The 13052-nt window shown below is 42.1% G+C and overlaps 1 protein-coding gene across 3 annotated transcripts in view; it reads left to right on the forward strand.

Moving 5' to 3' along the window:
* Ccl28 (C-C motif chemokine ligand 28) overlaps positions 1 to 13052 on the forward strand; it is a 55445-nt gene that overhangs the window by 22364 nt on the left and 20029 nt on the right. The window contains exons 3-4 of one of the 3 annotated variants that reach the window (XR_006634414.1): positions 173 to 393; positions 7355 to 8054. Coding sequence is in view for 1 of the 3 variants with exons in the window: in XM_004664913.2 (XP_004664970.1) it covers positions 173 to 338 (166 nt within the window). In the remaining 2 variants the exon portion in view is untranslated. Of the gene's footprint in view, positions 1 to 172; positions 1808 to 7354; positions 8055 to 13052 lie in introns of those variants that run through there. The other 2 variants (XM_004664913.2, XR_006634415.1) reach the window with 2 other exon arrangements.

Here is a 13052-nt window from a genome sequence, read left to right on the forward strand (position 1 = left end):
ATGCCTTACCGCCATTGAATCTGACTCACATGTGTACTGGGGAATCAAACCTGGGTCCTTGGGCTTTGTAGGCAAGCACCTTAGCTGCTAAAACATCTCTCCAGCCCCAGTCACTCACTTCTAATGTGCATGCAGCTTCTTTCAGTGACTGTTGGTCTTCCTCTCCTGGCAGCCTTCATATCAGACGCAGGAGAGTGTGTGTCAGCCCGCACAACCACGTTCTTAAGCAGTGGATGAAAGCGCAAGCAGCCAAGAAAAGAGGAAAAGGTGACATTTGCCGTGAGAAGAAACACCCCAGCAGGAGGAACAGTAAAGGGACACATCCGAAGGAGACATGAAGGTGTCATGCAAGTCCCTGCTGCGGCATACTGGCAAGCTACAGACATGATCCAGGTGAACTCAGCCATGGTTGGTGATGACTTTGCTGTCTGAATCTGCCTGTTGACAGGCAGCAGAGTTTTTAGTGAAAAAAAAGAAGTGAAGCACTTGTCTAACACGTGCAAGGCTCCAGTTCAATCCCTAGCACCAAAACAAAACTAATACAAAAACATGTGCACATGTGCACAGCATACAAATGCAGCCAAAATACTCAACTAGAAATGAAATATAATACTCATCTTCACAGAATTTTCAGGAGGATAAAATATATATAATTTCTCTAATTTTTTATTATGAAATTTTCCACACAATCTTTTCACTAAACCATTGAACAGAGGTTGAAAACATCATGGTATTTGTCTTAGTCTGTTTTCTGTTACAAAAACAAAATACCTGATACCAGGTAACTTATAAGGAGTACAAGTTTATTTGGCTAAGGGTTCTTGAGATTGGGAATTCCAAGAACATGGTACTAGAATCTGGTTGGCATTTGGTAAGGATTTTCTTGCTGTAATCAACATGGTGAAGGGCATAATGTGGCAATGTGTAAACTGAGATCTTCTCTTTCTTATAAAGTCACAATTGCCATCATAGGAAAACTACACTCACTATCCTAATTAACCTCAATTACCTCAAAATACCACCATATTAATCTGAAGATTAAGTTTCGGATAATCATCCAAACCATAGCAACCTTTCATCCCTAATTTCTTCTTAGTGTTGTAACTTGGCATCCTCCAAGAGTAAACAAACACATTTTCCTGCATTATCACTTTTACAATGATATTGACAATTTCATCTATTCCACATTTAAGTTTCTTTGAATGTTTCCAGATAATTTTGTTGAGTGCTTTCAATCTAGATTCACCACTTCCATTAATTTTTATGTGGCTTTAGTAGTTGTTAATCTGAGAAAGTCTCGTCCTCCCAGCTCCTTTACCCCTTCCCTTCCTTCCTCCTGTTCTTCCTTTTCCCTTCTCTCTCTCTCTTCCTCCCTCACTTCCTTCTTTTCCTTCCTTCAGGGCAGACTTTGTTTTTAGGTTGATTTTCACTCTAGCCCAGGTTAACCTGGAACGTTATAGCTCCAGGTTGGCCTCAAACCCACAATGATCTCAGCCTCCTGAATGCCGGAACTATAGGCATGCCCAGCCAGCTTAGACCTTTAAAAGAGAAAAGGTTAGGATATTTTTCCTATTACAAATTTGTCTGATTAGGTTCTCATGATCAGGGTCAGGCTTTTCCGTTTCTTTGCTTTCTATGAGAATTTGAATATTTCTTGTGTTATTTACAGTACACGAACATTAGCATTTAATTTCCCAAATAGAAAAGTCTAAGGTGAGTAGTAATGCAAACATATAGTTTGAACAGTTAGTATCACATGTAAGTACAATGATTGAGATGGGGAGGTAATATGATGGAGAATGGAATTTCAAAGGGGAAAGTGTGGGGGGGGAGGAAGGGAATTACCATGGGATATTGTTTAGTCATGGAAGTTGTTAATAAAAAAATAAAATTCTGAAAAAAATAGTATCATTTTGATTTGCGATTTTAATACCAGAGGAAAAACAAAACAGCACTGCCCCGCTGCCCAGAAACTCCTGTCTCCTACAATCTCTTCTCAGAGCAACAACGTGGTTACACATCCAGAGCTTAGTCCTGTTGGATAATTCTGTTCTACTCTAAATAAAACAACTACATTTTAAAACTCCTATCTGCCATTCCCATATGTGTGGGTTGATTTCCACTGGAGGAGGATTGTCCTCTTTGGGCCTCTTTGTTCTCATAAGCTTAGACACTGAGCTGAGGTACCAGTTATCATGACATCCAATAAGAGAACAAGAGCCACTTTCCCAGGTGTAGGGTGTCTTGGGCCTCCTGCTGGCCAGTCGCTGGCAGTGGAGTGGCTAGAGCATGGGACACACAGAAATGCTGAACCTTATTTCGGTTACAATATTGCCAATAGAACTTTTTTTTTTTTTTCAATAGAACTTTTTTTAAATTTATTTTTATTTATTTATTTGACAGAGAAACGGGCAGAGAGAGAGAGAATGGGTGCACTAGGGCCTCCAGCCACTACAAATGAACTCCAGATGTGTGCATCCCCTTGTGCATTTGGCTAACATGGTTCCTGGGGATTCGAACCTGGGTCCTTTGGCTTTGCAGGCAAATGCCTTAACTGCTAGGCCATCCCTCCAGCCGGCCAATAGAACTTTTAGACAATACCCCTCATTGAAATTGATGTAGGATTTGACTTCTTTAGTCTTACCAACAGTCTTTCAGCTTAATGTAGATACTTTACCAACAAGGAAACTGGAGTCTTGAAGAGATTCCATGACTTGCCCAAGGTCATGCAGAGAAGGAGACAAGCTGTATCCAGGTCTCCTACCTCAGTTGTCCCCTCGGCTCTGGCCGTAGACATAGACCAGGACGATGCACACATGGAGGTGGATGAGGGAGAGGCAGTGAGATGGAAACCTGTGGCTGACGATTCCGCAGGATAGAGCACCAGCAGAACTGGAGCATAAGGACATGTGCCACCAGCTCCGCAGGGGCTGCAATTGGCTAAGGGCATCTTGTAGATGAAAACAGGTCCAACCTGATTCTGTGGCTCTTCACAGACAGTCAGTGGAGAAAATTGCATAATATTTATAGCCTGTGGTTTGCAAAATCTTCATCATCAAGCTTTCTTTTTGAACTTTGTAACAGACAGCTTCAGGTTCGCTGAGATGAACTTTCAGACCAGGCACAGCTATGGAGGAAAGGATTTATTGACGCTTACAGATCCCAGGGAAGTTCCATAATGGCAGAAGAAGAGCCAAAGGAGAGAGGGCACAAGCCAAAAGCCACAACCACATAGTACACTTTAGGAACTCGCTAGGAACACTTTGCATATCTTTAGATTGGAATTTTGTTGTTGTTTGCCAGCATAAAGGTTTTTTTTCAAAATTTTTTTATTAATAACTTCCATGATTATAAATATTCCATGGCAATGCCCACCCTCCCCCCAATTTCCCCTTTGAAACTCCACTCTCCATCATTTTCCCTCCCCCTCTCAATTAGTCTCTCTTTTATTTTGATGTCATGATCTTTTCCTCCTGTTATGATGGTCTTGTGTAGGTAGTGTCAGGCACTGTGAGGTCATGGATATCCAGGTCATTTTGTGTCTGGGGGGAGCACATTGTAAGGAGTCCTATCCTTCCTTTGGCTCTTACATTCTTTCCACCACCTCTTCTGCAATAGACCCTAAGCCTTGGAAGGTGTGATAGAGATATTGTAGTGCTGAGCACTCCTCTGTCACTTCTTTCCAGCACCATGATGGCTTCTGAGTCATCCCAAGGTCACTGCCATCTGCAAAGAGACGATTCTCTACCAAAAGTGAGAGTAGCATTAATATAAGGGTATGAACATTAAGAGAAGTGCTTACTGGGCAGTTTGATAAGCACAATATATACATTTAGCCAGACAGCAGCAGACGTTATACCCCTAAGGTTCATGACTACCCCTGTTTTAAGTTTTCAGTATCAGGGAGGTATTCCCTCCCATGGAGCAGGCCTCCAGTCCAATTAGAGGGCAGTTGGTTTCCATCATGACAGATGTGCCACTATTACACCCGTTGGCTCATTTGGCCTGCCTGGCCAAATATAAGGCTTGCAGTGTCCAGTGTTGAGTATCTTCACTGGTGATTTCTCTCTCTCACATTGAACTGCATGCAGAATGGCTTCTTCTAGCTTTCTGTCAGCTGGTCTACATGGAGGAGGTTACTAGCTCCATTCCAGCAGGATTTCTCAGTGGTCTTGCAGCCAAGGTATGTGAAGTCTTCAGCAATAGGGTCTTACCATCTATTCCTGGTGGGAAACCAAAGGCCTCAGCAATGGCCTATAATGTTTTGGGGGCATCAGGGACCTCCCTGGCCAACAGCTCACTGGAAGGTATCCCATCCCTGACACTGAAAGTTTTCCAGCAACAATCTATGGCTCCTGAGTGTTCCATTGTCCAAAAAAGTAGGTTTTCATATGATTTATTTCTATCCTCTTAGATTTTGATTAGCCCTCCCTCCATCTTTCCTTTACTCAATCTCTTGCCCTGACCTCACTTTGGGCCTTTTTGCCCCCATTAATCTATTCTTCTACTTACATATATACAATACCATCCTATTATGTACCCCCCTCCCTTCCTTTCTCTTCCCTTTATATCTCTTTTCTAGCTTAATGGCCTTTACTATTGATTTTTCTTCCTACTTACACAGAAGTCCAGTAACCTATAGTTAGGATCCAAATATGAGAAAGAACATGTGATGTTTGGCTTTCTGGGCCTGGGTTACCTCACTAAGTATAATCCTTTCCAGATCCATCCATTTTCCTGCAAATTTAGTTTGAAATTTTAAACTTATCACCACACCTTAGGGCTGGACCCTAAGATCAGCCCAGCAACACCGCCTCCAGCCAGCTGGCTGCACATGCAAACTAAGAACTAACAAAACACTGAATATATTGGAGACTATCTATTCAAACTACCACATTCCACCCCTGGTCCCCAATAGATTCAAAACCACCACACGTTGTAAAGTGTATTCAGTCCAACTTCAAAGATCCCCACGGTCTTGACCAATTTAAAATAGTTCCAAAGTTCTGTCTCCTCTGAGATTGTCTCTTAGCTCTGAGTCCTGTAGAATCAAACAAATACTTCCAACATATAAAGACACATACTAAACATTTTCAGTTGGTATAAGGCATAGCAAGGAGAGACTAAAACAATGCAAAGTTAACCTCCATCAAATAAACATCAAACTTCTGCAGTTCAAGTTTAATATAACCAGAGACTAACAGTCTCCAGATTTTCCAATTCTCTTCCAGATGGGGAGAGTAGTCAGGGAACACTTCAATCCCAGGCCAACAGTGCGCTCCATGGTAGCCCTTGCACAGTACAGGTATATCAAAAAACATCTCAGGCCCTATTTAAATTATAGTCCATCTTCAAAGCTTTCAGCTTATTAGGGTCATCATGCCCTGCCTCATGCCACATCACAGCACTGGCTCCTGGAACTGTGTTGCACTTCATGACTATTTCACGCATTTTTCATGCTTCCAAAACCAATACCAGGTGTGCAGGACACATGTTCTTAATTCAGGGATGAAATAAATCGTAACCTTGAAAAGCAGGTTCATTCTCTAGCCAACTGTTTCCAAGAGAGTTTGCATTTCTAACAATCTTTCCTCAGGCATCTTCTCCATTGTTTTAATGTAAAGCAGTTGGGCCATCTTCCTAAGATTGCTAATGTGTTGATAATAGCAGCTTCAGTAAAGTAAAACCAGCCATAGTGCCTGTAATTTTAACTTGCCTGGGGTTTTCCAACTTTAAATCTTAAATCTTTCGGTTCAATATCTTCAGCCAAGCACATCACTCCATTACAATTTTTTCAATATTTATTTTTATTTATTTGAGGGCAACATACAGAGAGAGAAAGAGAGAGAGAGAATGGGTGTGCCAGGGCTTCCTGCCTCTGCAAACGAACTCCAGATGTGTGCACGCCCTTGTGCATCTGGCTAACGTGGGTCCTGGGGATTGGAGACTCGAACTGGGGTCCTTAGGCTTCACAGGCAAGTGCTTAACCACTAAGCCATCTGTCCAGTTACCATTACAAATTTAACCTTGATGAAACTCTCTGGGCCCAGTCAGCAAGATGCAGCCAGCCTTTATGCCAGTAGCCCAGTTCTAACAAAGTCTTTTTTGCAGTCTTTCCTTCCCCTTAGAAAGCTCATAAGTCAAGCCTCAAGGTGGTACCAACTTCTGCAGCAGACAGCTTCAGGCTCGCTGTTATGAACTTCCAGGCCAACCACAGATATGAAGGAAGGGATTTATTGAAGCTTACAGATCCAAGGGAAGTTCCATAATGGCAGAAGAAGGGCCAAGCAAAGAAGAGAGCACAAGCCAAAAACCACAACCACACAGCACACTTCAGGAACTCCAGTTGGGCACACTTTGCATATCTTTAGATTGGAATTTTAAACCCACCACCACACCTTAGGGCTGGACCCTAAGATCAGCCCAATGACACCTCCTCCAGCCAGCTGGCTGCAGATGCAAACTACAAACTAATAAAACATTGAACGTTTTGGGGAGCCATCTATTCAAGCTACCACAAACTTACTAACAGACTTTGTCCAAAACTGCAGTATTTTCCACTCACCCATATCATTCTATTCACGCCACGATGCGAGGGATTCTAAGGATCCATAACTGTTCCTTTAAGTCTTCTGTTACCGTTATCTACTGCCATCAAAGTGCAGGTCTACCACTGAGGAAATCAGCACTACATCTAAACCTTAATAAAAACGTAAAACCAACCCAAAACAAGCTTTAAGTTGATCTTAATAACCACATTGAAAAATTGAAAAATTAAAATGAAAATAAAAGTCAGGGATGGTGGCACATGCCTTTAATTCCAACACTTGGGAGGCAGAGGTAGGAGGATTGCTGTGAATTAAAAAAAAAAAAGTGGGGAGGTCGGAGACGTGGCTTAGCAGTTAGGGCACTTGCCTGCAGGGCCTAAGAACTCATGTCTGTAGCTCTGGGTGCCACATAAGCTAGACACACAGTGACACAAGCGTGCAAGGTTGCACATGCGCACAAAGGTCACTTGTGTCTAGAGTTCCTTTGCAGCAGCTGAAAGCCCTAGCATGCCCATTTTTTTCCTCTCTCTCTCAAAATAAATAATAATAAAATTGTTTGATTAAAGAGAAAAGCTGGGTGTGGTGGTGCATGCCTTTAATCCCAACACTTGGAAAGCAGAAGTCGGAGGATCACCGTGAGTTCAAGGCCACCCTGAGAATACATAGTGAATTCCAGGTCATCCTGGACTACAGTGAAGCCCTAAAAACCAAAATATAAAAATTAAAAAAATAAAAAATAAATAAACTTGGTCTTTGATCCCTTCAACCAACCTCTTAAATTATTTTCATTTTATTTCTCTTTATAGACCAGATCCATGACACAATTTTGGAGTGAATATTAATGATAATAATTTATATGGTCTATTAAAAAGGCCTGATTGCTGCGATTTGGATACATGTCCCCGAAGGTCCATCTGTTGAAGAAGTGGTCTCAGCATGTGGTGCTCCTGGGAGGTAGCAGAACCTTTGGTCACTGGAGGCCTGTCCTTGGGGGGGGGGGCTGAGACCTCTGCTTCTTCCTCCATATCTTTGCTTGGCACCTCAAGGTGAACAACTTCTTCCACCCATGATGTCTGCCTTGCCACAGACCCCGAAGTAGTGAGCCAGCTGACTATGGAGAAACTTCCAATTCTGTGAGCCAAAATAAACCTTTCCTCTTTTTAAGTTTATTTACCTCAGGTATTTGTCATAGCAACAGAAAGCACACGGATTTTATTGTAATGCACATAACTGAAATTTCTTCTGAGGATCAGAAGTGCCCAAAAGGCAAGATCCTCAAATAAATTCTGTCTTATAGGTTGTCGTATGTACTTAGTAAAATGTTACTTTGTCATAGTTACTATATTATGTTCCATTGTTGTATTATGCATAAATACTGTTACTATACTATGACTTAATGTGCTATGAGTAAATCATCCAAGTTAGTCCCCAAGCTTTCTTTTTTAAAATTATATTTTATTAAAAATTATACATCGTAAGCCGGGCATGGTGGCGCATGCCTTTAATCCCAGCACTCGGGAGGCAGAGATAGGAGGATCGCCATGAGTTCTAGGCCACCCTGAGAATACATAGTGAATCCCAGGTCAGTCTGAGCTAGAATGAGACCCTACCTTGAAAAACCAAAAAAAAAAAAAAAAAAAAAAAATTATACATTTTATTAGTCTGTGTATGTGTGTTGTGCATGCATGTGTGCGCACATGTGGGTGCATGTGTGTATGGGTGCATAACCACATGTGTATATGTGCATGTTGAGGGCAGAGGCCGACTTCAGATGCCATCCTCAATCACTCTCAGCTAACGGAGGCAACGTCTCCCAGTTAAACCTAGAGCCAATTGATGCAGCTATTCTTGCTCACCAGCTTGCCTCAGGGATGCCATCTCTGCCTCCTGAACTGGGGTTACTGGCAGGTCAGCACACCCACCTCATATTTTTAGTTGTTTATTTATATTTATTTGAGAGAAAGAAAGAGAATGGGCTCACCAGGGTCTCCAGGCCCTGCAAACAAACTCCAGACTCATGCACCACCTTGTGCATCTGGCTTATGTGGGTCCTGGGGAGTTGAGCCTAGGTCCTTTGACTTTACATCCAAGTGCCTTAACCACTAAGCCATTTCCCCAGCCTTTAGTTGTTTGTTTGTTTTTTAATATTTTTATTTTTATTTATTTATTTGAGATGACAGACAGAGAAAGAGGCAGAGAGAGAGAGAGAGAGAGACAGAGAATGGGTGCGCTAGAGCCTCCAGCCACTGAAAACGGACTCCAGATGCGTGCGCCCCCTTGTGCATCTGGCTAACGTGGGTCCTGGGGAAGTGAGCCTCGAACTGGGGTCCTTAGGCTTCTCAGGCAAGCATTTAACCACTAAGCCATTTCTCCAGCCCTAGTTGGTTTTTTAAAGTTAAAAGTATTGCAGATCCCACTGAGGAGGGCCCCCAGAGGAATGGGGGCAGGGATGACAGAAGGGTGGTATCAACACATGATGTATCCATACTTATTATGTCCATAATTAATTTTTTAAAAGTATTGCAGCCGGATATTATATATATGTAATTACAATGATTGTAATGGGGAGGTAATATGATGGAGAATGGAATTTCAAATGGGAAAGTGTGGGGATGGGGAGGGAGGGAATTACCATGGGATATATTTTGTAATCATGGAAAATGTTAATAAAAATTAAAAAAAAAAAAAGTATTGCAGCCGGGCATGGTAGCACATGCCTTTAATCCCAGCACTCGGGAGGCAGAGGTAGGAGGATTGCCATGTGTTCAAGGCCACCCTGAGACTACATAGTGAATTCCAGGTTGGCCTAGGCTAGAGTGAGACCCTACCTTTAAAAACAAAAACAAATGATAATAATAATAATAATAAATATAAAAATAAATAAATAAGTATTGCAGAATTTATTCTATCCTATTCTTCCTATTTCCAGAATTAATTCTTTGATGTAACTTCCTGTAATGGCTTAATTTGGGGGAGTTAGCTAGTCAGTAAAGTGCCTGCATTGCAAGCATGAGTTGCTGAGTTTGATCCCCAGAACCTATGTAAAAATGCCAGGCATGAGAGACCCTGTCTAAAAAAGGAACATGGCATTCGTAAAGAATGATACTCAAGGTTGTTGTCTGGCCTCCACACATGTGCACACACTTGTTCCTACATGCACATGAACACAAACATATGTGTATGCAAACATACATGAAATGTTGAAGTGCTTTCAAGGATGATCTCCATAACTTCAATGAAGTGTCATTTGTTCATTAATTTTATTCTTTTTACTTTCTGGTTTTTCAAGGTAGGGTCTCACTCTAGCCCAGGCTGACCTGGAATTCACTATGTAGTCTCAGGGTGGCCTTGAACTCACAGTGATCCTCCTACCTCTGCCTTCCAAGTGCTGGGATTAAAGGCGTGCGCCACCACGCCTGGCTTTTTATTTATTTGAAAGAAGGAAAGATAAACACATGGAGAAGGGGGGCCAGAGAATGGGCATGCCAAGGTCTCCTGCCATTGCACGTGAACTCCAAACACATGAGCCACTTTGCACATCTGGATTTATATGGGTATTGCGGAATTGAACCTGTGCTGTCAGGCTCTGCAAGCAAGTGACTTTAACTGCTGAGCTATTTCTCCAGGCCTTGTTCACTAATTTTTTGTTTGTTTGTTTTTCTAGGTAAGGTTTTTCTGTAGTTCAGGCTGACCTGGATTTCACTATGTAGTCTCAGGGTGGCCTTGAACTCAAGGCAGTCCTCTTACCTCTGCCTTCCAAGAGCTGGGATTAAAGGCATGAGCCACCACACCTGGCTCCCCTGCTCATTAATTTTTTAAAAATTTTTTTGTTTGTTTTTATTTATTTATTTGAGAGCGATAGACAGGGAGAGAGAGAAGGGAAAGAAAGAGGGAGAGAGTGTGAGAGAGAGAGAATGGGCATGCCAGGGCTTCCAGCTACTGCAAATGAACTCGACGGGTGTACCCCTTTGTGCATCTGGCTAACGGCTAACCTGGGTCCTGGGGAATCAAGCCTTGAACCGAGGTCCTTAGGCTTCACAGGCAAGCACTTAACTGCTAAGCCATCTCTCCAGCCCCTGTTCATTAATTTTAAGCAATACCTATTACCTCCTCTTAATCCCTATTACTCTCTCCTTCTCCATCCTCATCCTAGTTCTTTGTAACTTTGAAATTACAAATTTGGATGATCATACATTGTTTATGTAATAATTACATGCATGATTATAAAGCATTATAATCATACCTGTATTCTAGCTTTATTTTTGAATGTTTATTATTATTATTATTAACAAGATGTTTCATATGGATCCATCATGTGTTGGTACCCTCTTTTCCTTTGTCCCTGCTCCCATTCCATTGGGGATGATCCTCAGTGGGGTTGCAGGTATTCCCCATGGGGTTGTGGTTTATGCATTGTGGGAGCAATAGTCAGTTATTTGTGGGGTACAGTTTTTGACGGTTTTATTATTATTATTTGTAGCTCTCACTCATTACTTCACTGACTCTAGAATTTCAGCAACTTCCTCTTTGTTCTGCTCTCTGTCTTCCACCTTGTATTCTGTCAGCTATTCTTGTACAGCTACAACTTTGCACTGTAGTAATAACAATAGTCTTCATAAATTCTCTCGTAGGTTCCCAACCATATTAGGCTAGGTGATCCCTTGTTGTGGGGGCTTTCATACATACCCTGCTATTCTTGTTTCTGTGAATCCCTCACATGAAATTTCATGGACACTCCTATAGCTTCTAGAGAATTCTCCATGTGTGCTGGGAAACTTTTGGTAGTTTTAAGATTTTTAGGTAACCAGATCATATCACTGTATTGGTAGGGAAGTGTGCTCTTCAATGTGAACAGTTTATATATCATTCAAAAATGTCTCCAAATATAGTTCCAAATGTTCATTGAGCAGAGAGAACAAATTATCCTTCATCCCTGGTTGAAAAGTATGGGCTTTAAATCTAGAGTGGATTAAAAATAGAAAGCCAATCTAGTTGGGAAATTTCCAAGATGACTGCCAAAATTATTCATGCTTGTATACACATTTTTCAAACATAACCTACATATTGCTGTGAAGGTATTTTTCAGGTACAATTCAGTTAGCCTTAAAATGAACAGATTAGGGCCAGGCGAGGTGACACACCTTTTTTTTTTAATTTTTTTTGTTTATTTTTATTTATTTATTTGAGAGCAACAGGCATAGAGAGAAAGAGGCAGATAGAGAGAGAGAGAATGGGCACACCAGGGCCTCCAGCCATTGCAAACGAACTCCAGACGCGTGCGCCCCCTTGTGCATCTGGCTAATGTGGGCCCTGGGGAGTCGAGCCTCGAACCAGGGTCCTTAGGCTTCACAGGCAAGCGCTTAACCGCTAAGCCATCTCTCCAGCCCGACACACACCTTTAATCACAGCACTTGGGAGGATTGCTGTGAGTGTGAGGCCATCCTGGGACTGTAGAGTGAGTGCCACATTAGCCTGGGCTAGAAGAAAAAGGGGGGACAGATTATTTATGTAGGAGTGACTTAATTGCTGGAGCCCTTTAACTATTTGTCTCTAGGTCTGAGCCAGTGAAGTCTGAGAGACTCAAAGCACAAGAAGCTTCCTGAGTACTTTGAAGATAGGAAGTGTCACATGGCAAGGAACACAGGTGACTTCTATCTGCTGAGAACAGCCCTTAGGTGATAGACAATGAACAGTAACATCAGCCCTATAATACAAAAATAATTGAATCAGCTGACAACTTCTAGAAGGAAATGCAATACAGCCAACATCTTGATTCCAATCTCATAAAAGGAAACAGAAAGTCTAATCACACTATGCCTCTGGGACTTGTACCTGACAGAATCTCAAGTCATACATGGGTGTTGTTCTTAGCACTATGCAGCAATTTGGTATATGGCAGTGGAAAGTTAACCTAAGAAATAAACAGAGCTTGTGCCATCTTGATTGTGTGAGGGTTGTTCTTTGAAGGGCCCAGTGGTGTGTTAGAGTACAGGAATGAACTGTGCACATAACCCACTGTCCTGTGCCAAAGACATAGAGAGACAACTGCTAATGGGGTGTGATGGCCCCTCCTACAATCTCAGCACTCAGAAGGCTGAGGTACAAGGATACCCATGAGGTCAAGGCCACCCTCCACTACGGAGTGAGTGCCAGGTCCACCTAGGTAAGAATGAGACTCTGCCTCAAAAAAGGAAAAGGGGAAGAAAGGAAGAAAAAGAAACAAAGAAGGACAAGTGCTTATTATTCTTTCTGTACTATTGGTGTGGTTAGATATTTACTTTCCATGCTGGAGTTTGGGGTCCAGGGAAGGATTAGATGTCATAAAGATGCAAAAGACCCCAGGCCATGGACACCAACTTTGGGTCCTTGTCCAAGTTATCAAAGAATTGAGAAGGTAAATTATGAATTGCAAGATTTAGTTTAGAAAGAGCATCCAAAGGGAAGGCAAGCAGGAAAGTCCAAGCCAAAAAGATGTTCTTCCCCTTCCCAGCCTGGCTGGGAAAT

The sequence above is a fragment of the Jaculus jaculus genome, chromosome 20 (genome assembly GCF_020740685.1).
Source record: "Jaculus jaculus isolate mJacJac1 chromosome 20, mJacJac1.mat.Y.cur, whole genome shotgun sequence".
Lineage (NCBI taxonomy): Eukaryota > Metazoa > Chordata > Mammalia > Rodentia > Dipodidae > Jaculus > Jaculus jaculus.